The sequence below is a fragment of the Pan paniscus genome, chromosome 1 (assembly GCF_029289425.2).
Source record: "Pan paniscus chromosome 1, NHGRI_mPanPan1-v2.0_pri, whole genome shotgun sequence".
NCBI classification, from domain to species: Eukaryota; Metazoa; Chordata; class Mammalia; order Primates; family Hominidae; genus Pan; species Pan paniscus.
In genome coordinates, this window is record NC_073249.2 from 32,832,120 (window position 1) to 32,859,313 (window position 27,194).

The 27,194-nt window shown below is 35.9% G+C and overlaps 1 protein-coding gene across 17 annotated transcripts in view; it reads left to right on the plus strand.

The window, feature by feature from the left end:
- ESRRG (estrogen related receptor gamma) overlaps positions 1-27,194 on the plus strand; it is a 597,527-nt gene that overhangs the window by 527,791 nt on the left and 42,542 nt on the right. For all 17 annotated transcript variants that reach the window (XM_055108096.3, XM_055108111.3, XM_055108125.3 and 14 more), the window contains 2 exons: positions 4,837-4,947; positions 8,554-8,715. In XM_055108096.3, the coding sequence (XP_054964071.1) occupies positions 4,837-4,947; positions 8,554-8,715 (273 nt within the window). The remainder of the gene's footprint in view (positions 1-4,836; positions 4,948-8,553; positions 8,716-27,194) is intronic.

Genomic DNA, 27,194 nt, shown 5'->3' on the forward strand with positions numbered 1-27,194 from the left:
GTTCGATTTGTATTTATTTTTAACTCAACATGTTATTTGCATTTATTACTACTAATGAGAAATCATAGCTTAAGTCTATGTCCAGGGAATGGTGATAGAGATAGAATTTTCATTCAATGTTTTTGACTTAGAATATTTTAATCTTCATAGCATTACTTTTTGGTTAAATACTTCTGTCCTTTGCAATGTACCTTTTATCACTATAAAATTTGCTTTTTAATAAGAAGAAATGTAGTATCCCAATTATGCAGAGTTTGTTTTCCAATGACTTTTCTAAAAGTTATGAGAGGTGCTTTTCATAATTTGATGTTTGATTTTCTGAGATCCTGCCTCATTTATGACATGGTGCTTTAATTGTATTGGTGTCTTTAATTTTTAAAAATTTGTTTTTCTGGGAAAAACATTAAAAATAGAATTATGTTGAAAATATACAGATATCTTCATGATATCTATACAGTATTGTTTTATCTGACCATTTAAAATAACGTTATTGAATTTAAGTACATATATTATTATGATTTACATGAATAAACCTATTTTCAAAGTTGCACAAATAAAGAGGCTTTGTCCACATGTTTGAATACATATTTTGGACTGTTTTAACTTTTGGAGCTATGTCCCTTGTGTGTAGGTTTTTATTTGATTGTCCTGGGGGGAAAAATCTGGTTTTACTGGGTGGTGTTTTCCCCCAGTGTAACTAAATAAATTGATGATTACTTTCAGTATGATGTGGAAGTAGTTGCGTCTGTCTTTTACTAGGATTTTGGTTCAAACATTTCACCAAGCATGAAATCAGGTAAACCAAATAATACCAATAATAAGATCATCATCCTACTAGACAATGCATAAAAGACAGATTTTTCCAGATTTTGAAAACGAGTTAAAAGCAGTATAAATATTTTCTACTTGAATTGAAAAAGTTGGAGTTGGAAATATTTGCCTGCTTTTGACAGGGGATGAAAAATCACGAGTATCAGTTCTTATGATCCTTTAAAATATATTGGCTCTAGAAATTTTTACCATTAATCGCTATCTAAACTTGATGAGTATAATACTGCATGTGGAGTCCCTGTCAATTTTTACTATATAATTATGTAATCTGTTTTTATGAGTATCAATAACTAATCATTTTTCTACTATCATATTAATAAAATTACAAATCATAAAAGAATGCATTATCTAATTAGTCTTTATTTTAGGAAATAAAGTGTAAAATCAGGACTTATGTGAAAGGTTTTTCACTGGATAGGTGTATAGCTAGGATAAATGAATGGATAGATGGGAAGGATGAGGTAAATGTACGAGTGAATGCATAGATAGTTATTGATCTACACACACACAGGAAGGGATGTGGGGGACATAAGACAGCACCCCCTTAGATTTGTGACGCATGGAATAGGTAATATGAATTTTTCTCTAGTCCCCTTTTGAAGTTGAAAGAGAAATGCATAGTAATGGAATGTATTTGATAATACTTTTTGTTTGTTTGTTTTATGTTTGTTTGTTTGTTTGTTTTTTGAGATGGCGTTTCACTCTTGTTGCCCAGGCTAGAGTGCAATGGTGCGATCTTGGTTCACTGCAACCTCTGCCTCTCAGGTTTAAGCGATTCTCCTACCTCAGCCTCCTGAGTACCTGGGATTACAGGTGCCCACAACTACACCCAACTAAATTTTATATTTTTAGTAGAGATGGGGTCTCGCCATGTTGGCCAGGCTGGTCTCGAACTCCTGACCTCGGGTGATCCACCCACCTCAGCCTAATAATCCATAATACATAATAAAAACCCTGTCAATTGATCATGCATATTTTTTCTTCGTGATGTGTAATAGCTAGCTTTCATTGTTGCACTTCCTCTGTAGACTTAGCCCAGTTGGCTAAACTACTTGATGGCTTTAAAGTGATATAACTGTATGTCTGAATTGTTTTCCACCAAGATCTTAAATCAAGTCACTCAGCTATGGTCTTTTTCCGCAGATCTTCATGATGGACAAAACTCCATTGTCACAAACTCACTAGCTCTGACTTCTGGGTTGGAGAATATGTAGTGTTTTGTTCAATATATGAGGACATATTGCTAACAGTGAATACATTCCTTGACAAGCATGAAAAGCAAATTTAGGGAGTCTACAAACTCAATCAAGATTTATTCTGTCAGCTTTCTTGGCTCTAACAATTTTAGTGATGTCCAAAAAATGTTCCCTCTCTCTTTAGCTTTTGCCTGTCATTGTTTCTCTCTCTCTGCCTGCCTTCTCTTCACACTTCTAATAATATCAGATTAAATGTTCTCATTGGGTTGGAATTGGATAACAAACATGTGAGGATATAATTAGTGTCATATGCTTTTGATTTTCTATTGAGATTTTTAATTTTCAAAATTCTTATAATGAAAGAGGTTTGAATGTATCTTAGATGACCAGAAAAAATGTGGTCACCTCCAACTGGAAAACTATTCTGAAGAAAATTTTGAAGAGAAAGAGATGAAAAAAAATAAATCATGATGAAAGTGGAGAGAAGTAGAAGGCATTAAACTTTATTAAATATAGATGCAATAAAAATAGAACATTAGAAATTAGATGAACAAAGGAACACATCTGCTGTAGGCATGAAGTGCTTTAAAAGCAGCAATAAAGAAATATAACTTCTTTGTGAACAACATGCATGGCAATTTTCAGTGAATGCTTAATAACCTTACCTAACTTTTTTGGGTTTTGATATTTGTTTGTTTAACCTATTTAACTTTTCTCAAAGTTGTCTCCTGATGTTATTTACACTATATTCTGATACTTCAATATGACAATTCAGGCTTTATCTAGAACCAAGTTTTTGTGTGTTCTCCTAAAAGATAATCAACGCTTAAAGTAGTATTGTTAAGATAATATGAAAAATTGTTTTCCTAATAATCTTTAACATTTGAGTAATATATTCACTGTAAATATTCACATAGAAATAGATCTGCTTTTCCCAAATCGTTTCATGTAACTCAGATAACCCACAGCTCACATATTCTGCATGACATTAATCAGTATTCCAAAAAAACTGGAGCTCTGGTTCAATTGGTTTGCAAAACACTGCATGTGCTGTGTAGCTTCCTCTTAGAGTTTTACAGAGCCCGTCACATATGAATGGCTCTGAGGGGGCTTAAATAAAATAGTAATACTGATGATGCTGTTAAACCAAATCTATTTCCTAAACAGTTTGAGAAATGCCAAAATATGTACAATGAATTACATGGTTGAACTTCTTAATGGATACTTTTACATTGTTATATCAATTAAAGTACAACGTAATATTGCAAAAGAGTGTCTCCTCACTTCTGCTCCCAAGCAGTCATCCCTGTATTTGGTAGGGATTTATATGGTCCTGTGCTAGACTTTACAGTTACAGTCTGGAAACTAGATTGACAAGCTCTTCCCTATCACTTCCTGATATTAATGAAATTTTCCTATATTTGTAACCCCATTCATTCCCTTGGCTTTTTCCTTAATCTTTTAAATCCACTGCCAGAAAATCCCCTTTGAATCTTGACCCAACCCATCACTATTTGGGAAAAAGTTCTATTCCTGTCAGTCTACTTTTGCCCACTTTCCAGCTTCACCCTTTAGCCCTCTCCTATTAACATTCACTTCCTTCGACATCCAAGCATTTGGAATTCTTTGGGAAGCTCTTCTTTTCCTTCCTTCCTTCCTTCCTTCTTTCCTTCCTCCCTCCTTTCCTTTCCTTTCCTTTCCTTTCCTTTCCTTTCCCTTCCCTTCCCTTCCCTTCCCTCCTCTTCCACTCTTCTTTCCTTCCTTCCTTCCTTCCTTCCTTCCTTCCTTCCTTCCTTCCTTCCTTCCTTCCTTCCTTCCTTTCTTTCTCTCTGTCTTTCTCTCTTTCTTTCTTTCACAGAGTTTCACTCTTGTTGCCCAGGCTGGAGTGCAATGGCACAGTCTCAGCTCACTGCAACCTCCGCCTCCCGGGTTCAAGCGATTCTCCTGCCTCAGACTCCCGAGTAGCTGGGATTACAGGCATGCACCACCACGCCTGGCTAATTTTGTATTTTTAGTAGAGACAGGGTTTCTTCATGTTGGTCGGTCTGGTCTCAAACTCCCAACCTCAGGTGATCTGCCCGCCTTGGCTTCCCAAAGTGCTGGTATTATACAGGCGTGAGCCACCGTGCCCGGCTAGGAAGCTCCCCTTTCTATCCTGTGTTCAGCCCAAACCTGCTCTCAGTTTTCTCACATATGAGAGGAAATACAAATTTGTGCCAAAATGTAAATAACATTCCCCTTGAGACATATTGACATTTTGATAGAGAACAATTCTTGCGTCTCTCAGGACTGAATCTGTGTAGTGTAATTCTGGCCTCCCTCCTCCCCAGCACATAGGTGCTCTTTATTCAGCTCAATTCCACAGGTCCATCCTGAGGCCTCTGGCAGACTGGAGGGAAGTTGGATAGCTCTTGGTCTACTCAGTCCTACAGATTGAGCTTTCAGGGCTGACTGATGAAAAGGATGCTAAATGCCAGGGTCTTTAATTTAAGAAACTATACTAGCACCAAATAGCGGCTTCTTTGTATTAATCTACATGGAAATCTGCCTTTTCTTTGATGTGCAAATAGTGACTCTGATGGCTTTGCATAAAATGTCTTTCGGATCTGTCATCTGCTGATAGATTTGGTTTTCAACCTCTGGCAAGTTTGATTTAGCCACCACTTATTTACATTATTTGAGTATCCCTGGTCCATTCTGCATTCTACTGTTTGTCACCTATGTCCTCTTGGGGGATACCGTCTAGGTATTTGATTGGTCTCAAACATAGCTACCTTAATAGTAAGCCGGTGCCTGTCTTTGCTCACAGGGGTGCGTCTTGACAGAGTACGTGGAGGTCGGCAGAAGTACAAGCGCAGAATAGATGCGGAGAACAGCCCATACCTGAACCCTCAGCTGGTTCAGCCAGCCAAAAAGCCATGTAAGTACAGCAGATGTGTCTGGCTTCCCAGAACACGAAATCCTCCCAGTTGGCTCTATGTACATCAGCTTTGGCATGCCCATCCCTACTGACTCCAAGGAGACTTCTCTTTGTTGGAGAACAGTGGCTCTATTCCCAAAGATTGTCTGTGAGGAGCGACAGCAACTCAGCTTATTATCTTGTTTTTTTCTTTTAGAGATATCTGTGGTTTTCTCTCTCCAGCCTTTTTTTAACCTAGTCATTTTGTGGAAGCATAAGCATATTAATGCATAGCTTATATAGTATGAATTTTACATTTACTGGTTATCTTTATTTGCAGAGGTACATAAAATGGATCATACTGTGATCATTAGTTCATTGGAGCTCTTAGTTTCAGATTTCACAAGAAAGTGATTTTTGTAGTTTTCACTAACTAAATGAGTTTGACTGCTCAACCTCCCAATGAAAATACATTAGGGGCCTCATTAATTTGGAGCTATAGAAGGTTAACACACTAGCTAGCAATAGATTAAAACAAGAATGGGCACTACTAATAACAAGCATAGGTGGCTGGTTCCATCTGAGATGCCCTTATGGACGGTATGAATTGTTTTTAAAGAGCTCATGGTTTTATGGAGCCAAGTTGCAATTTGAAAGGATGACTGGTACATTGCTAAAATGCAAGCCCCATTCTTTTTGTCATTAACGAAAAAGAGTTGGAATATAGATTGAGGCAATCACTGTATCCTATTTTCTGAAAATCAGTTAATAGTTGTAGTGCAACAGAACTAGCGTTTTAGGATGTTTATGAATAGGGATCCTACTGGGCATGGAGGAGTGCTTTGGTGAAAACGGTTTTCCAATTTAGTTGTCTTTTTCTAAGAAGACACAACCAGCACTCACCAGAGGAAAATGCATCTGTAGCAGTTCTAGGAAAGACATGGGTAATTTTTGATCTGCCTTCAGGGGAAGAGAAGATGTCCACTTCTAATTCAGATTCTCCAGGAGGGGTCACTGCTGTGCATCATACACATGTGAGCATATGGAAATCTGTTTAATAAATAAAACAGACCCTGAACTGTAAATGAAAGGACATTTTAGCTATGTCAAAGGAAAAACAACCAGTTTTACATAAAATTAAAGCTTAAGTGAACATATGGCATAGTTTCCTTTTGCCTTTCCAAAAAACATTATGTTGATTATACCTTCAATTGTCCAATCTGGCATCTTCTCCTCAGCCTGCATAAGCTGTTTGGCATTCTGCAAATACAATTGAGGACTGCATTAAACAGATTTTGCACATTATAATAAAAAACCTCTCTGATAATACAATAATATGCAGTAAACACTAATGCTTAATTTCATTAGAGGTTTAGTTTTTCTGAATTCACTAATATACAGACTGCCCATTTCTCATTTATTTTATACAAACATTGACTGAAACCATTGATAATTTCCTCTACTGAAAGAAAAATGAGCACCAGCCCATGTGTAAGTTGAAATGATAGAGGAGCATCTATGGTTTTCTTCGTAAACCTGAGAAATTGGGAAGTGGCTTGTCAAGTACCTTTAAGAAGATTACAGCAATTTCAGTGAGCTCCATTTGTCTCAGATAAAGAGGACTCCTAATAAATCATTACTCATTATCTAAAGGCCTCTGTGTTAATTTTCTTTAGTCCATCCAATTAGTGTGTTTTTGTAACAAACATTTATAAAACTTAATTTTCAGATCCTGTCAGATAAGTGTCAAGAGACTGTGCCTGAGCTTTGCTGAGAAAGTGGCTGGGGAGGTTTCTGGACCCTGACTGATTGTGTACTACAAAGAACCAAGAATGAAAATTGGGTTCTATTGATTCTAATTAGGGAAACATTAAATAAGATTTACCTAGAAACAGTGCTGCCGGCTATTCCATTTTCTGAATGATGGGAATTTCTAAGCTTCAACCAAATTTCTCTGACCTCTCGTGTCAAGTATCCATTGACTTGGATAAAGCCAGTGCTATGTTCCCTGTACTAAAAAAAAACCAACTAGAATCATGATTACTTTCGGATATATTTTTATGCTCTTTACTATTGGATTTTCTTCTAATCCTGAGAATCTAATGGTTGCTGACAGGTTTTGTTGCATTGTCAGAGCAATGAAAGTTGAAACTTTTCCAAGCATAACTAAAAGTATGGGGTGTTGTTTCTGTAGCATATAAAAAAATCCAAATTAAATATTAAAAAATTAATCTCTATTTAATTTTTAATTCTTTTCTAGTCAACGTAGTATTTGGGAATATTTCCTCCCAAATCTGCCTACTCAATTTGATGATGGTAGAATATTATCTGTTGTCTATTTGAAATAAGTATAATTAATATGGGAGCCATATTCATAAATGTTTAAATGTTATGTTAGAAAAAGTGCTAATTATAGCTTGGACAAGCCTCATTCTTTCATAAAAGGAGATAAAATGAATGCTATATTTAACTCTAAGTTATGTGAAGTGTTTTTATATTGGGTTAAAAAAGTTAAAAACTTAGAGCGAGAGGCAAAGAGTCTGATAAACACATTGGGAACTTTGGCTGTGTTCACAAGAACCTCATTTAAAGTCCTGGTTTTCTACAGTAATAGTACATAGAACATTTAAATATGTGGGTTTATTCTTACCCGTTTGTATCTCCTCACTTAGAAGAAAGCATAAAATCTTAAGCTACATATAGAAATTGAAAATAGGGCCAACAAGAAAAATCATTCTGTTACCAAGACTTTACAGCCCCTTCCATAACTCTCACATGCCCCTGAGCAATAACACACATTTGATGTGATGCTTTCCATTTGTCTCTAGTGTTTATTTTTTGAAGGATTTTTAAAACATATATCACAAATTTCAGACAGATAAATCTGAACCAGAGAATGAACTAAGGACAACTGATGAAAATAGAGGATTAAAGAATTTGACACACAGAAGAGAAAATGACTGTAACATTTAAGGAGGAGTATTTTTATGGAAACATATTAGCTGTATTTGGAAGACTGGCTGGGTGTGTGGGGAGGGGGAGAAAAAAATAAATTCCTATTTAATGCATCCCACGGAGATAGAGTTATATAGTCAGTAATTCACCAAGGCAGAAGGGCTCTGACCTTTGCTCTTCTTTAAAGGAATTAAGACAATTAATGACTTTCATGCCCATTATGACTATAGGCATTAGTAGTTCTTTGCCTCCTGTGTTATGATCTATATTTCAATAGTTTACTGGGGGTTTTATTTTAAGCTATTTTATACCATTTAATCTACTTCACCAAATCCCACTTAAGAATCAAAGCACAAACCCAGAAAGCATCTAACTTCTCTTATCTGTTTGCTATAAAAATTTTCACTACAGGACAGACGCTTCATTCCAGCAAAAGCAGGTAGAGCAAAGAAGAAAAAAAAAGACTACATTCTATCATGACTGCAGTGGCATATGTCTTGCTATGAGTTTTCCTGCACACTGTTTAATATATACCTATTGAGCCATAATTGGAATATTTAGGGTTTATTGTAGGATATTTGGATTGTTTTTCAAAACACAAAATACTCTAGGGTTTATAAAAGAGGGATGATACTACTAGTGATCTTGTAGTGCTCTGGTCTGATCCTGCAGATAACAAGATTGTCTCACATTTGTTGGTGGCTGAACCGGAGAAGATCTATGCCATGCCTGACCCTACTGTCCCCGACAGTGACATCAAAGCCCTCACTACACTGTGTGACTTGGCCGACCGAGAGTTGGTGGTTATCATTGGATGGGCGAAGCATATTCCAGGTACATTTTCTGAAAAGAAAAAGAAAAGAAAAGGTTGCAATTAATTCCCTAGGTTATGTATATAGATTTGGGTGAATTCAAATTTTTCTCATTTAGACTTAAAAAAACCCTTTACATTTATTTTTAATCATAATTTAGAGTTTTGCATATCCTAATAGAATCCTTAGACTTTATATTATTTATATTGGTACCACCTTGAGTTCTTGTTAGTTTTTCATATGTACAGGTACTACTGCCAGTGTAAGCTAACGAGAATATAAATTTAAAACATTTCTTTATCCTTTGTCAAAATTCTTACCTTTTTCCTAGCAAATACTTCTACTTTTTCTTTTCACTTTAAAAAATGTTTTTGTCAGCGGTAGCCTAATGTACTATTTTCCCAACTAAGAATCACTAGTTTTGTTCATAGTGGCTAGTTATATCCTATTGCTGGTCATATTCACAAGCTTTGCTTTGGTTTACAATCAGATATTTATCTTTACAGATAAATTGTGAAAATAAATATTAAATGGACATGGTAACTTTTCCTATATGGTAATTTAAAGTTAGCATTTAAAAATATTTCTCTTCTTTTTTTCTTGACCCATCCTGTAATATGAACAAATATGTACATGCTTGTAAGTTTTGAGAATTTTAGTATTCTACTTGAATTATTTTTTATTTGTTTGGAGTTGAATTTTCAGATAGTTTATAAACAAGTTTTCGAATGACGAGCAATGTTTTTCTGGTACAGTTAACTTATTTCTGTCTCCTTAAACTAGTTTGTCTTTATGCTTTGAATGCTACAGTAATTTCTTTAATCAAATTGATGGAAGTCCCTTTCCCAGCCCACACTGAAACCAATTTATTGGTCATGATACGCCAGCTATGTTGCTAACAGTCGTAACGAACTGTCAGGCGATATCGCAGTGAAGCTAATTTGAAGTCATTAGGTGTGCAGCGTTCAGGCGACAATTTGTTACAGTGGTTAGGAACACAGCTGACATTTCTGAATGGCTTTGTTCGTTGTAGCTCTAGATGAGGCCAAGCAAATTGTAAACTAATTTAAACATCACTCTGTATTATACCAGCTACTTTGTCTTACACTGTTTGCTAATAAAGCCCCCCAAATTAAGTCAAAACTAGTTAAATAGGTGAGCTTGTATATTCTTTAGAAGACACCTACACAAGGATTACTACATATAAAAGAAGAATAAGAATTTGATTGTGTGGATATTTGATATTGCAGTTGGATTGTAATCACATCTGTATGACTTTTAGAAAAATAAAAAGAAAGGATTTACTGCAAGATGTAAGACAATTGTTGATTAATGCAGTGGGAACAGCCGGAATTTACTTCAACAGTGTATGAAAACTTATTTGTAAGGAAAGCACTATTGAAGGGTTTAGAGATGAAAGAAACAAGACTCACATTTGTTGAAGTGTCCATAGACACTTTTATAGATGATTGATATATATCATTTATATTAATATATCATTATGATATATGTATACACACATTTTAAATATCATTATTTTCACCCAGGATTTCTCAGCCTTGGCATTATTGATATTTGGGACGAGATAATTGTCATGAGGGGCTGCCCTGTTCATTGTAGGAGGTTTAGCGGCACCCATGGCCTCTACCCACTAGATGCCAGTAGCACCCCTGAATTGTGAGAAACAAAACTGTCTTCAAACAGCCCCAAATGTCCTCCAGGAGATAAAATCGCCCCAGCCTGACCCTCTTCCCCCAAACTGAAAACCACTGTTCTAACCCAGGAATCAGGTATTATTATTCTCAATTCAAAGATAAGGAGATTTGAGGTAGAGAGAGGTAAAAAACACTTGCACAAATTCACAGCCATATCCAGTACCTTCAGAGTGGCTTCCTGGAGTAGAATCAAGATATTTTAGTCTCCAGTTTATTGCATTTAAAAAACCTATTTCAAAATGATAATGATGATAATATTGTTATTAACAACAGCGTGAAAAGCTGTGTCACTATGGTTCCAAACCACCCATTATTTCGGAGAGTTCTGCTCAAGTTGTCCCTGAAATAAAAGATTTGTAAGGCCAATATTTTGATATCATACAGATAAAGCATAATAAAAACCAATAAAAGTCAACAATTTCTTTTGAACTTTCTAGTAAGGAAAGTGAGTGATAAATATGTAGGTCCGACTGTGCATCCAAGTAGAAATGTCAGCTTACAAAGGGACTTGTCACAGTAAAGGGGCTCTAGTGACTTTTGTAAAGACAGCAACTTTAAATAACTATGAGTAACACCATTTCCAGTGGTGGAAACAATTACTATACGATTATGGGTTCAGTCTTAAGCTGAGGCTTAGAATTGGTGGGGACTGACGTTATTCTCTCTCTATAGCAAATGTCAGAAGAGTTCACTGTGGAGTAGTGATTCACAGCTCTGATTTTCGTGATACCCTGAGGGTGTTTTAAATGATTGCAAGGAATATCTTGGCTTTTCAGAAAGGGATTAGCAAAACAAGAGTTAACAGAAATAAAAAAAAAATTAATAATACCTATGCCATACAGTGCTTGAGGTAGAAGGAGAGGGTGTTCTGATATCAAAGTGTGCTGCCTTACCCTGGGTTCAGGAGGTTGGTCAGTAGAGGACCACACTACAGCTATATGGACTGAGAGACAGGGAAGTAAAGGCTGGAGAAAGCAAAGATAAAAGTCACATTTCCGCCTCGATAAAAGTAAAATTGTGTTCTTGATAACATGAACCAATCCTGATAACTGGGGTCATAGCCGGAATTAAAGCCAAATCAGAACTGAAATTTCACCTGTCTTGGTCTTAACTTTAAAACTCTTTGTTTTTGTAAAGCTTATGTTAAAGTGAAGTCATTTTTTAATACACTAAAATTCAAGCTCCTGTTATCTTTATGCTGTTCTCAGTTTGTATAATTACACCCATACACATACATATATGTTTTTAAAATTAAGCTTAGCATCGAAAATGAGTAGTTTTTCTGTGCTGCTTCGAATGTACTTTTGCACACTTTCTTTATAAGAAAGTGAAGGATACAACAAAATAAGATATTGAAGAAAATACATATGGAATAGGTTTTTTATCAGTAAATAGAATTAGTTGACTTACATTAATAAATCATATAAATGGGAAAGTGTGTTGTTATGAAACATGACCATACTTTATCTCTAGAAGAAAAAAAGATCACAAGGGCTTTAGAAAATGCTTGACTTTAGTTGGAGGAGCATAAGGGCACAAGAACAGATGATGGTGCCCTAATAGCCCTTTTTAAGAATGACAGGGCCCAGCCATTAGCATCCTTTTATATCCTTGGAAATTGCTCATGCCTCGCTTTTCTGGTTCCTATCTGCCTGACTCTTTTTTATTTCTCTTTCAATTTCGTCCGCGCTCGGATAAGCGCATGCTAACACAATATGATTGAGCTGTAAAATGGAACGCTGTCGCCTCTAATCTCTTTTATGTAGATACGGAGGTACTGCACACTCCACTTCACTCCCTCTCCATTGTTGGCCTTTTTTAGAATGGGTTGCCAAGTAATGGAGGCTCTGTCAAATATTAGAGCTAGGTTTCACAGGGTGTGATAAGATGATTATCAGCCCAACAGTCAGATCTATTATTGTTCTTTTTGGTTGATTAAAATATTATTATGTACTGTAACTTTGTTAGCAAAATGCAGAATGTGCTTAGTCAGATGGTGCTTTAAAAAGCATAACCCATATTAGCTGACCTATATAAATGGCTTAAACATATTTATGGATCTTGCCAGACAACTTAGTTTAAAATAACAGAATGATATTTTAACAATTAAATGAATGAATGCATTTTAGAAAAAATTGTCTTTGTTTATTAATATGGCAAATCTTCAGGTCTGCTTGTTTATTTTTAACGTGACAAATTAAATAATTACCCATTGAAGAAGGAGGACTTTGCTCAAGTTTGGGGGGCCTCAGTTACATTTTTCAATTGATCTCTATTGTAATGATATCAAATAGAAAAAAATTCCTATAATTTTTCTTCCTATCAACTGGAGGCAAGAGATATTAAACTCTAAAAGAAAACTACATAAGGAAGATGATGTAATAAAGTAGTCTTTAAGTATATGTATTCACATAAGAAACAGAAATCTAAGCCACATAAACCAATATTTACTATTTGCCCTGAAACATTTTTTAAATAAAAACATTCAGTTAGGAGAACATATCAAAAATTGCTCATTGACTTAGCTTTTTATAGTTTTCTCAGAAGTATTTAGACTTTTCTAGCAATGAAAGGAATCTATAAAGAACATGGATAAACTGTTTCTACATTTAGGGTATAAACTTTGGAAAAGAATAGCCAAGCATGTGTAAATATTTATTGCTAAAGATACTGCTTGAAGATATATTTATTGTTCTAATAAATTTTACAGAGTCAAATTTTTAAGATTATATCATCCACCAAGCAAAATTATGGAGGTTTCATTTTTAAAATACTCATTACTGGGTACTGGTGGATAAAATACCCATCTTAAAATAGTAGCACCATTAAGTGATTAGGATACGTGCAAAAGCACAATAAAATGTGGCAAAAATAATTTAATGTTACGTTTCCGTTTATAATGTAAACTATGTTTCTATGTATATATGTGTGTGATTAAGGTTTGATGTACAGGACACAGGACATGGTTGACTAAGGGTGAGTTATACCATATGTTAGTCATACCTTATATTCTGTTTTGGGTCTGTATCATTGGCACTTGAAAAATGTTTATTGATTTGTTGACTAAAAATGTGCATAGCACAAAACTCTTAATTGGCTCCAAGTTTCCACCCTCTGCTGCATCCCATAACTCAATTTACGTGGACTTATAATATTTCTACTTTGCTATGAATGAATTAAAACACTTGTAGCCTCTTTTTTCAGGATTAACTTTTCTTTTGTGTATGTAACCTAATGATTTTAGAACTGTGAAGTAGTTAAGTCTTTTAGTTAAGTGGAAGAAAGTTAAATATAAGACCCAAAACCTTGGCACTTAATAAGACTGTTTAAATTATGAGAATATTCAATTATGGAATGGGTGCGGTGGATCACGCCAGTAATTGCAACACTTTGGGAGGCCGAGGCAGGTGGATCACCTGAGGTCAAGAGTTCAAGATCAGGCTGGCCAACATGGCAAAACCCCGTCTCTACTAAAAGTATAAAAATTATCGGGATGTGGTGGTGGGTGCCTGTAATCCCAGTTACTCAGGAGGCTGAGGCAGGAGAATCACTTGAACCCAGGAGGTGGAGGTTGCAGTGAGCCCAGATCACGTCACTGCACTCCAGCCTGGGTAACAAGAGGAAGACTCCATCTCAAAAAAAAAAACAAAAAACAAAAAACAAAAAACAGAATACAATTATGAAATATTTAAAGGTTATTTTTAATGTACCTGGTAGTTATATACCTGTATACCTGTAGTTGTGATTAATAAGGGTCGAATGATTCTGAAAGTAAAATCAGAAAACTTGAGCTGTCATTGAGTAATTTTTTGTAAGTTACTTAATTGCTCTCACTATCAGTTAAAATAGAAATCAAATGAGGAAAAAAATACATGCAAATTATTTATATGTATAAATAATTTTCAAATTATAAAGCATGATCTAAATGTACAGCATTCAGTGTTCGTTTTTATTTTCTAGATACTGCCATAGATTGTCATTACAATTAAAACCAAGTGATCTAAAAAGTTCATATTCATAAAAGCAATTTATAAAAATTCAGAACAAACATCAATTTTAATAGAGAGGGGAGAAAAGCTTATTTAACCAAGAGAATCATTGTGTAGATACTGTCATAATTTTATTCTACATGGGCAGGACCATTGGCGTCTAAACGATTTAGTCCAGCCTCTTTGGTTAAGCCTAAAACAACTGAAAATTTACCAGTTTAATAGTTTCTGAAGTCATAACTATGGCATCGAAATAGGAACCAGTAAGATGAGAAATAAGTTTTGAAAAAAATAATCTGAAGTATTACTTAGGGACTCTATTTTCTGCAGCTACCCTTGCTGGAAACAAAAAAGTAGACCAACAGAGAAGTAGCTAGGTTTCCTAGGCAGAGATCTAGTTCAAGAGACAAGCCAAAGTTGTGAAAAATGCTCAGAGAGGCCTGTCCTCACCACTCATGCCATTGTTTTTGACCTAATATACAATTCTGTCATCATACTAAATATCCTGTGTTCATGTGTCTCCGTTCCAGCATTGCTTTTTCTTGTTCCCAGGACTCCCCAAAATATATTTGCCATCCATACATAACCAAGCTCTTATATACCTGTGATCAAAGTGAAATAATCATTTCATAGTAATCACTGAATGCAATTTAAGTATTTGAGTGTCTCCTGTATATTTAACACTACATTTTGTACTATGGGAAATTTAAAAGATGTGCATGACATGACATCTACCCTGAATGATGGATCTATGTCTGCATAAATACATATACATGTGTGTGCATACATTTGTGATAATCTATTTGGTTTACAACTTTATTAGTTCCAGAATTTATTCAGCTTTATTTTTTTTTCATGGGATTAAGCTTTAAATATAAAACTAACTAACATCTCCATAGTTATTTATTGTTTACAAAAGACCCTTATCAACTTTTATGTGATGTCCACAACAATTCTGTAGGTAAGTTTCAATCTTATTAGTCCCACTTTATATATGAGTAAACCTGAGGTTCAGGAACCTTGACACACACCGTTGACAATGATACTTAGACACATAGTATATTTAACTTAATGTGTTTTTTTGTTTTGTTTTGGTTTGGTTTGGTTTTTTAACAGGGGCTTCCTTATATCTTTCTTTTCATTCCTTGTCTGCTTTTCTGTTGTTCATTGTCATTTGTTCCAGATTACCTACTTCTGTTTTATAACAAGTTAAGGCAAATGTAACATATTTGCCCTATCAATAAATCTTATCTATACATTAAAAAATGAAAGATTAAAGGGAAGGAGAGTGAATTTAAAAAGGAAATGTATGTCCCATAAATCAATAAAAATCAAGGTGTTTGGACAAGAGTGTATTTTAAACATTCCTGATTACAAGTTTTACTGAAACAAGTCAATCACTAACTGCTCATGTGAAGAGCTGGCGAAGTCCTTAAATGATTGGTTGCTAAGATTGGATGCTCCCTGTCTCTGACTCTCTTCAGATCACTGGGCAATTAATCTGATTGAAAGTTATAGGCAAATTGGAGCAGAAGTGAGTAGTTGTGCAAGACTTTTGACCATATAAAAAATGTTAGCTCTACCACTTAACAGTTTCTTCTTAGTTTCTTCCTCTCTCCTTCTTGCCTTCCTTTCCTTCCTTCCATGCATAAGCATTTAATGAGCTCTATGTCAGACCCTGTGCGCTAATGATACACACATGAATACAGCACAAATTCTGCTTTTAACATCTTCACTGTGTGGTGGGTGATTCAGGGAGGTGATTTGACAACTATAACTGAATTATGAGGGCTATGATAGTCCTCTCCTACAGAGTCACATGGAGACTTAGAAGGAGGAGCATGGGAAGAAGATGTGACTTGAGACTGGAAAGATCTGCAAGGACCCCATCATGAAAAACCTTGAATTTTATGCTAAGGAAAACAAATTTTATTCTGAAGGCAGTGAAGTGCTATTGAAAGTTTTAGCTGAAGATGACCTGAGTTGAACTGCATTTTGAAAAGATTAAAATTGGAACTTTTGAATTATTTTACACACAGAAAGATTTCCCAATACCTTTGAAAACAATTCCTGAGTGCTGAGGATTTCTACATGTACTATGTCCTAAAATATGTTATCATTTTAAGGCAAGTTCATGGTAATTGCTAAGCTCTTTTGAACGATAAAGTGACAGGATGAGCTTAGTCAGTCAGTTCACCATATATTATAATCTTTTAGAAGCCTGAAATTTCCTGAAACGTACCTGAGGATTATCAAAATATCAATATCCTATAGACCTGGCCCAGGTCACATATTTTTTTTTTCTGGCACTCTTCTTTTTTGTTAATGGAGCTGTTACCTCTGACTTTTTAGTTATTCTTAAGCTACTTGATAAGTTAAAGAGAGAAAGCCTTGTGGTTTTGTGAGAAAATTGTTATATAAAAGCTGGCATAATTAGTATAATTCATATATGCTTAAATGCTTGATTAAAAAAGCTTTTTCCACCTCTAAAAGAAAAGTTGGGGGAGGAGTGCAGAACACGATGCATAGAATGTTTTGTTTTCCCCTTTGCTCCTTTTTGACCCTCTCTCCAACCCTAATCCCACTTCCCTTCAGTGGGCTGGTTGCACTTTTTCCCCTGCGTCCCCCTTTATCTGCCTCAGCCAATCTCCAAATGAATGCGTGTCTATCCTGGCCTTGGCTTTGACACTCTGGATATATTGATTAATAGTTGCCCTAAGCTCCTTTTAGCAAATCAAATTTTCACTTTTAGCAAGGATTTCGCCTCTGATTTATTCAGCAAAGTGAAATGCACTAAATTGACTTTGACATTCAGGGAAAATGGCTGAAAAACAAAGAGCAGAGGAAAGAGATATAAATTGTGTGGCAGCTGGAGACATCAGGCATCCGAGAAACAGTTTTCTATAGAATACAGTCATTTAAAAGCACTTTTTAAACAGGCAGAGAAGTGATTTCTTAAAATTGTTTTAACTATTCAGGTTTTTTTTTTGAAGAGGGCACCCGTATTACTCAGCTGAACTTAGAATTTCTGATATGATAACACTATATTTTGTGCATATAATAGCTGGGTAATCCAGCTTTGTACCTATCAAAATTAGTTCGTGAAAACTGGAAAGTAACCTAATTATTTTGGAAAAGAAATATTCAAGTCATTTTAAACACAAAATAGAATTGTTACCTTGGAAGTGCTAGTGATTTATAGTAAAGTGTGTATGTGTTTTAAAGGATAGAGCTTTTTCCACTAGAAGGAGAATTTGAAATAATTTTGGATCACAAACCTCAGTAGAGAAAAGCCATGTACCTTTGCTCATCTGTATGCTTTTTTTCCCCCAAGAATATCAGCCTTGGCTGTGTTCTTTTATGTGACTGAGTCAGCCTACCTCCTTGTTAGACCAAGGTTCAGTGAATAAGTAACCACCAGGTTCAAGAAACAAAGTGTGGTTTTGATGTGTAAAAGGCAATGGTGCTGGTGTGGATGAAGAAAAGAGAAAGGGAGTTGAACTGAACTCAATATGGACACTTGGGGAGGAATTAAAGGTGTGAGGAATATCAGGGAATATTTTCGATATTGAGATCTAATAGACTGTTGCATCACCTCTGTTGAGGGATTATCAGGGCAGTGAAAGGAGAAGAGGAAGGCAAACGCTACAGCAAATTCCTTTGCTGTTCATTTCCCTCTTTCTTGTTGACGATGAATTTTCCTTATTAATCACAGTAAGGGTCCACATAGATGTAGTCGAAGCACTATTCTCCCTTTAACTACACATTTTTATTATTCTCTTTTCTTTAATTTTCAACAAATCTAACAGGAAAGTTGTACTAACTGACATCAAAAGTGACCCCAACTATCCATATTAATGGCATTTTACAAATTAGTTTTTTTAGGAGATGGGGTTTTGCTCTGTCACTCAGGCTGGAATGCAGTGGCATGATCATAGCTCAGTGCAACCTGGAACTACTGGGCTCTAGCAGTCCTCCATCCTCAGCCTCCTAAGTAGCTGAGATTACAAGCATAAGCCACTGCACTCAGCTCAAATGAGTTTTTGTTTTTGTTTTTGTTTTTGTTTTTTGAGACAGAGTCACTCTTGTCGCCCAGGCTGGAGTGCAGTGGCATGATCTTGGCTCACTGCAACCTCCGCCTCCTGGGTTCAAAAGATTCTCCTGCCTCAGCCTGCAGAGTAGCTGGGATTACAGGTGCATGCCACCAAGTCCGACTAATTTTTGTATGTTTAGTAGAGGAGGAGTTTCACCATGTTGGCCAGGCTGGTCTCAAACTCCTGACTTCAGATGATCCACCCACCCCAGCCTTCCAAAGTGCTGGGATTACAGGCTGAGCTACTGTACTCAGCCTCAAATGATGTATCTTAACACCGTACCAAGTGTGTCCACAGCACTAGACTCTTACAGAAATATTATTTCACTAAAATCCTGCTGCTTCCTCCCCAATTCAGCCATCATAAATACCCTCAATTAGAAGATTTCAAGTAGAAGAACCAATTTAACCTGCCAAAATCACTCATTGGCAACAGTCTAAGCAGGCTATGTTGTATGCTAAATGGTCATAACGCCTCCATTTGTTTATACATACTTTGCTATGACTCTTAAGAAGAAAACTTTTTTTCTCTTAGGAAAAAAACACACTTTTAAAATTTTTGATTTCTGGAGTAGTCCACAACTTTTATATTAATTTTTGACAGGTTATTTTTTTTTCCTATAGCGACTGTCAGGAATGATATACAAAGTATGTAAACTCAAAGTAGGGATTTTGTTTTAGCTTTTTATGTACACTTGGATCTCTTATGGTGCAGTAAAATATTATTTTCATATGAATTTAAATGTACTAGTGCATTGTATTTTGGAAAGGAGAGAAATATAATGAATAAACCCAATCCATGATAATTCTGAGAGCAATAGTCAATTCAACTTAATCTGAAACTCTGCTAGTCTCCAGTAATCACATAGCTTTGCTTCCAATGAGGAAATTATATTTTCATTGCCAGAATGGGCATTATTCTGGCAACCACAAATTGTTAATATTAGAAAGTCCAGAAGGGGAAAAGACCAATTTCTTCAACTGGATTTCACTTAAGCAAGTTGAAAACTGAATGTCCAGGTCAGCAACACACCTACCCAGTTTCTGAGAATCATCTGAGCCCAATTAAATACCATAACACTAGGGGTGTCTCCAAAGAGCAGCCACCTCCTCTCTGTATGAGGGAGGCTTCACACCTGCTTAACCTACATTAGGAAAGGATTAATTACCTGAAGTGCTGGGCCTCCTCCACCAGTCAGCACGTTTGTGCCAGGGCACATGGTGGCCTGGGCTGCAGAGGGAGAGAGGGAGAAGGAGCAGCTGTGAGTTCCTGGAGAAACTAACTCTTCCTGACATGGTCAGCATTTTAGGAAAAAAAAAAATAAGTCAAGCTGCTCTTATTCTTGTGATTTGTCTGTGTCATGGCAAAACCCAGTGGCAGGGTGTCCTCAGCACAGATTTGCATACCTAAAAGAGGAATGCACTCTCAGAGGCTCAACGCAATGTTTCTTAGATTCATCTTTTGTGGAAAAACATGGAATAATTACTTCAGATTTTTCAGCTTTGTTTCTGTGAATTGCTGTTATTCTAAAAGAGAGAGCTTTATAATAAATGTTCCCAAACTTTCAAAATATGATTGTTTATTTAAAAGCATGTCTACAGGAAGCTTTGTAACACCCCTTTCTAATATATGGAATAATATCAAAGCTAGATCCCTTTCCTCAAAAAGTCGATTCTGGGATGATAGAGCTGGAATGGCCTTTGGAGATAATTTGCTAGACCTTTGTATTTTAAGGGGAGGCACCATATTGTAGTCAGCAACGTACTGTCTTTGTAGTTAGAGACCCTCATTCAAATCTTGGTATTGCCACATCCCACGAACTCAGTATGCCCATATATAAGTTGGGGTTAGCAATACCTACTGTATGGATTGCTGAGATAATCCAATGAGCTAACATAGGCCAAGTGCCCAGTCTAATCTTTGACATATAATTTCAAGTGTTCAACAAATGTTAAATGCCTTTACTTGCACATTCACTTATGGATAAAGATGCTTAAGATCAAGAAAGTTGAATGATCTGCATGAGGTCACAAACTAGTCAGAGACAGAGTTGAGACTAAAACTCAGGTCTATTAATGCTCAGTTGTGCATTATTGATATTTGTCATTATCACTAACAGTTTTTCAGAAAACAGTATACTATTCCTGCTTATGCATAGTATTAGATATTTAAAAATTATCATCTTAACTTTTTCCTATATTATATCACATTTGATATATATATAGATATACATGATTTATATGGACAATATATTTCTTGAAGATAGATTAATAGCAGTGAATATGTTTTAGGAAAGTTATTTTGGATATTTGAAAAATTAGATATCACAAAGTATAAACAATAGGCCTATGTTATTTGTTATAGCCTGGGTATACTCTGTGAATATATCAGATTAAATCTGTTTCTGAAGGACTATTAATTTATAGATATGGTTCAGAATCTTTCTATTTTGTGCGGAGAGATATAGTAGAGAGACTGACTGAGGTTTGTGATTGGGGAACATGGCCAACAGCCCAAGTGGCCGAGAGTTTGGTTGATGGAACAACTGCCAAGGATCTTGATGCAGAGATAAATAGTAAAGACAACAGAAGGATAAAATAACATGAATTTAAAGATGCTTTAAAGGCACACCCAATAATAAATCTCCGTCAGCCTCTCTACTATATCTCTCTGCACAAAATAGAAGCATCTTTGAACATACCATGTAAGCATTGATGCTATCTTTGAACAAACACTGTTTCTGGCAGATCAGTACATAACATTTGGTTAAAATTAGCTTGTGAATAATCCACGGGTTTTAAGTAACCCGATCGGTTGTCTGACCCTCTGCACTCTGAGGGTTTTAACACGTCTGTGTATTTGCCATGAAACTTTAACTCAAATTTCCAAGGCAATTTTTTATAGTTAGAATAGAATTATTATTTAATTTAAATCTAACCGTACTATATTGTATGGTTGAGTACATTTTATATGGCCTGAGAATGGGTAGTGAGGTTATCACAAAACATCAACTAGGATATTTTTTGAGACATCTGAATATGGAAATAAGCTTTATAAATTCAGTTTGACATTTTCCTAAACACTTTGTAATATTCAGTTCCTCAACAAAAATACCATGTGCAATATATTTTTGTAGCAAGCTCATGCCTATTCATTTATGCACTAAACAAAGTATATATTAAGAGCCTACTATATGATAAGCTTTACTAACACTGCTATTCTTGGGAGACTGTCTCTGTGAGTATTTTATGACTATGATGCATGGTTTATGCATTATCAAAATATTTTTTGAAATTTTATTTCAAGACTGTTGTTCTGCAGCCTATTCGTGATCATAATTTTAATTCTTCTGTCTCACATAGTCAAGAGTCTTGAAGAAGTGTTTTGAGAGTGATGTAAGTCAGATGTCAACCACGCCTCCTGGCCTAGTATTTCAGCATTGACCGTTCTGCGGCTCTCTATTCCCATGTTCTGATTATCAGCCATAGTCTGTGGACTAAACTGAGAGCCAGAATCTGCCTGAAAAGGCTTTTATGCTGTTCTTAAACTCTATATGCATGGTTGTTCTGAAACCATTTGGATTTTAAATAGTTAAACTACTTCAGAAATGGAGTCTCTTTATGAACAGAGACCTATTTTCTGCATTAAGTAGAATGGCAGTATGTTTACTTTAAGAAAAGATTCTTCATTGACCATGACTTAATATGGGAATATAGAACTGATTACAACCATTGTTTTTCTCAAGATTGTTAAGGTTGTGTTACATCTCCTGCCGTTGACTTTTGTTCTCTCCGGCAACAGCACAGTTCAGAGGTGTGGGCTCCATGTTGCGTCCATACTTGGCTTGTTATCCTCTTATCAAGCTCTTAGCATCCCTTTGTTTATTTGAGGTGACAGGAAGACTGTGTAAAGGCTGCTTAGTCAGGGATATCAGCCTTGTTGGCAGCGGAGTGATTGCCAGTTGAAAAACAAGGCATTATTGCTCATTTTTTCCCTCTTATTAGTTTGATTACATTTGCAAATCAAATCAATCCATCAGACATGATCAGGCCTCGTCCGCATTTTAAGGAATAGTAATCTCCGTCTAATAAGATGCAAATGTGTCACATCGGTAAGTAACCAATAAATCATCGTCTTGTCTTTGGCAATCATTAAATATCAGAACCAACAGTCAATTTTTAGTATTTTCAATTTGCGATATGCCGCTGGAATATAAAGATAGATGGACGTAATTACACAAACCAAACACTATTTCAGTTCATTCCAGACAGCAAATTTAGTGGAAGGTATAACTGGCTTGTCATCACACTACATTATTCCTAGCGGTTCATGCAAAGTTCACAGACAAGCTTCAAATGGACATTGCTTTTTTTCAACTTCTAACAACGTCCCCACAATGGCAAGCAAACTTTGATGTAAGGACTTGAACTGACTTCCGCACGGCTGTTGCAGTCAGATGCCAACATGACAGAAAACATATGCTCTCTCCCATCAGAAACTGCTGGCAGTGCCAGCTCCAATCTTCTATATTTCCTCTCTTAAAAAAAATGAACTTACAAGTGTAAAAATAAAGAAAAACAAAAACAATCAAGAACTCTTCAGGTGATTTATGCCATCCTCATGTATTTGGATGGAATGGTTTTCCTTCAGGGGGAAAATGTGAACAAAAACTTTATTTCTCTAAGTTTCACATTTTAGAGCTTCTCTGTGTGGGCAATGTATTCTTTTGATCTAAGCCATTCTCTGTGAAGACGTGCATGTATGGAGTGCCCCAGTATGGCCAGGAAAGAGAAAGAGTGTGTTAATTTGGGGCACATACTGAAATCTTGGTAGATATAAGATGTTATAATTCAAAGGATAAGAAATATAATTGTATGGATGGACTATCTGATCTGAATGTCTTTTCTCTAATTATGCTCGCCTGGCAACTCAATATCTGCTGATGACCTGTGACACTTGTCCCTTTATTTCTTTATTTATTTGAAGAAATTGTCCTATCACAAATGGAGGACCCTCCCCAATCTCTCTTGGTTCTATTTGATTATCTCAATGCAATCAATATTCATACTTTTCCCTCTTTTCCAATATTTTTCTCTTATCTATTTCTCTTTCTTTTGAGTTCTGATATAAAAAGTTCTTTTCCATCATTGATCTTACGGTATTTAAAATTTGCAACTCTCTGATTTTCTTTTTGGTCTTAGCCTTACCTAGTTACTGACATCACTTTTGTTCATTTTCTTTCTTCTCTGTAAAAGTTATTTGCCTTCTCCAGTGTAAGTTTCTAAATAGCATGTGAAGAACATATTTATATGACCTTGGTGCACCTGCTACTTATTTCGGTGGCACTTGAAATAGTCATTGAGAGATTCTATTTTGTCTTGACAGATTTGTCATATTCTATACAGTTAAAATTTAGAGCTTAACATTTGGCAGTACCAATCCTTTGGCCTGCTAGGTCCCTTATTTGCATGGAGAAAAGCAAATTCTTTGGAATCTTACTTAATAAACACTCTCATTTGAAATTGACAAAATTAAAATTTTTACTACATTATTTACTTAATTATTTTAAATGTGTTGGGTACCTTTACGGTAATTACTCTGCAAGGCAATATACAAAAGTAAGTAGGGTAGATGGGGGCACACTTTCCTAAAGCTTAGAGTCTATTGGGGAATACGGACAAGCAAGGAGGCATTTATAACAGTGCTCTATGTGCACTGATGGAGTAGCCCAGCGTACTATAGGTGTACCATGGTGGAAACTCTAACATTTGGAATCAGGGTAGATTTCTTGAAGAAAATGACATCGCAGCTGGATTTGCACAATGTAGAGTAATCCAGTAAAGATAAATGTATGGGAAGGTGTCAAGGTGTCAAATGTATGTGAAGGTTTAATTACTAGCTTTGTTCTTTTGGTTAAACCTATAGTATAGGTTAAACAAATCCATTTTCAATACCTCTGCCTCATCTGTTAGCAGAACTGAAGGACATCATTCATCGAAGAAAGAGCATTCTTTTAAATTTTAAGGAATTATACTATAAAAGTTGTGTTAGACTCTGGTTATAGACCAAGCCAGGAGGCTTCAAATTTAGACAATGAGAACATGCAGTCACTTGAGAGAGAGGTCAAGACAAATTTTTGAATCAACATAATCAACTTATAAAATGTCACATGTGTACCCGTTTGATTCACCTTGCATGCCATACAGGTGGGCAGGCAAAATGAGCCAAACCTTATGAAAATGAGCCAAAGTTTACAAAAGCAATTTTATGCCACTTCCGTACCTTTTCTTTTGTCCATATCCACTCAAAGTTTGATTTCCGGAATTGTTTTTCTTTCTGCAAAACCGATGTGAATTTTTAAAATTACTGTCCTGGTCTTTCTAGGTGATTGTTTTGCTAGCCAACCCACGTAGCTCAAGGAACCCCATATATAGCAGCAATTGCCAGGAACCCCTATGAGTTACTGCTGATGAAAGCCATATAGCTCATGCCTTTGAAGCTTTGTACCAGAACCTTATGCTCTCTCTAACCAATTTACATACCACCATGGTATGTTTAATTTGCTTTTTCATCAAATCAATAATGGGTCTAATTGAAAAAATTGGCAGTGCTACGTGCAACCTAACTACTGATCTCAATGTTTGCCGGCTAAAGGGAATGTTGCATAGCTCTGTGTCAGACACCTGCGTTATTGGTGTACTCCTGCTACTAATGTGTACAAAAACAAACATTAATACAGGTGGAGCATCTGCACCAATTGATCACTATGCTATGAGAATTAATCACCTGGCTTTCAGCTTGAAGAATAAAATTTACATCTTTAATGTATGAAATGTATTAACACACACGCTTGCACCATTGACAGGGTGATGTCAGCAGACGTGTATGTGCAGCCCCATTAAATGTGTGCCTCTGGACAATTGTACCTGGGAGTGTAAATGTAGGGCTAAGTTTTAAACACTTGATAGCATTTTTAAAATTTAGAATTGAGCCTTCTTTTCAGCAGTGATGGAAAAAATTTGGCAGTAATTCAAACAAATGGACTAACATTGAACTCTGGAAATCTGCCTTCAAAAACTGCATGAGGAAGGTTTTGAGGTTGAATTTTACTCTTTCTCATCCCAATCCAGAATGGATTTTGGTATCATCATCATCATCATCATCATCAACAACAACATCAACATCATCCAGCTACATTCACTGAGCTCTTGCTAGGTGCCAGGCCTGATACTGATTATTTTACATATATTATCTCAATTAATCTTAAACCTAGATTTGAAGATGGCCTCTCCTACCGTTTTATAACTGTGAAAATTGAAGTTTAACGAAGTCAAACAACTTGCCTGAGATCCCAAAGCTAGTAAGATAGCAGAGATGAGCATGTTCTCACTCACTCATAAGTGGGAGTTGAACAATGAGAACACATGGACATAGGGAGTGGAACATACACACCGGGGCCTGTCAGGGGATGGGGGGCTAGGGGAGGGGTAGCATTAGGAGAAATACCTAATGTAGCTGATGGTTTGACGGGTGCAGCAAACCACCATGGCACATGTGCACGTTCTGCACATGTATCCCAGAACATATATATATATATATAAAGAGATAGCAGAGGTGAAATTTAAATTTAGGTCTATGATTCCAAACCCTGATCATTATCCACTTTGCTAAACCAACCAAATTACTAATGTAGACTAGTCCTTTTTAACTTTCAACCTGATTTTTTTTTTTTAAAGCACATAGTATCTCCAAAACTTAGGCTGACAAAATGTAGATTTCATTGATACATCTGATAATGTTGATTTGATCATTATTGCAGGACTGGCTACATAACTGGCAAAGTCCACTGCAAAATGAAAATGCTGATCCTCTTGTTAAAAATTTATTATGAATTTCAAGGTGGTGACAACACAGCATTAAACCGAGCATGGCTTCCTGCAGTTTGCACGCCCATGAAGCCGGCCTAGTATTGCTATGAGAGTTGGAGATTTTGCTTGGGAACAAGTTTAGGAAATAGAGGAGGCCCTTTTGTTCAAGTTTGTGTAGATTAGGTTTCCAAAAATGCTGCATAGACCCAGACAAGCTTTTTTGATACCGTTATTCTCAACAACGAATAATTCATTTAGGAAGGAAAATGTTTTACATCATCACAAGCCAGTAGTTGACACATGGGGCAATTTTGCCTCACAGGGAACATTTGGTAATGTCTGACAATATTTTGATTGTTACAGTCAGGGGAGGGAGATCCAGTGGGTAGAGGCCAGAGCTGCCGCTAAATAGCCTACCTTGCACAGGACAATCCCCCCACCTCCTGCTCTCATCAAAGAATTATGTCAATAGTGCTGATGTTGAGAAATCTGTCTTAAACCATCCTATGAGTGAGTTTTTTAGTTTCTTATTCAATTTTGCAAATCTTATAAATTAATACATAAGTAGGATAGTTTTATTATCATCTCTAGTCTCTCACTTGACAAGAAGTCATCTCCACCAATAAGATCAATAAATATTTTTTGGGCAGAGCAGACAGGGTATATTTGCATGAGCACTCTGTGACCGAGCAGTACATTTTATCTTTGGTATTTAAAAATAAAACAGAAAAAATAGTGAACTCTAAAAAGTGGTCAGGGAACATTTGAATTAAGAGTTTTCTTGGAAATTTCGTGGGAGATATTTATTGCATTGTTAATTACATATTCACATATA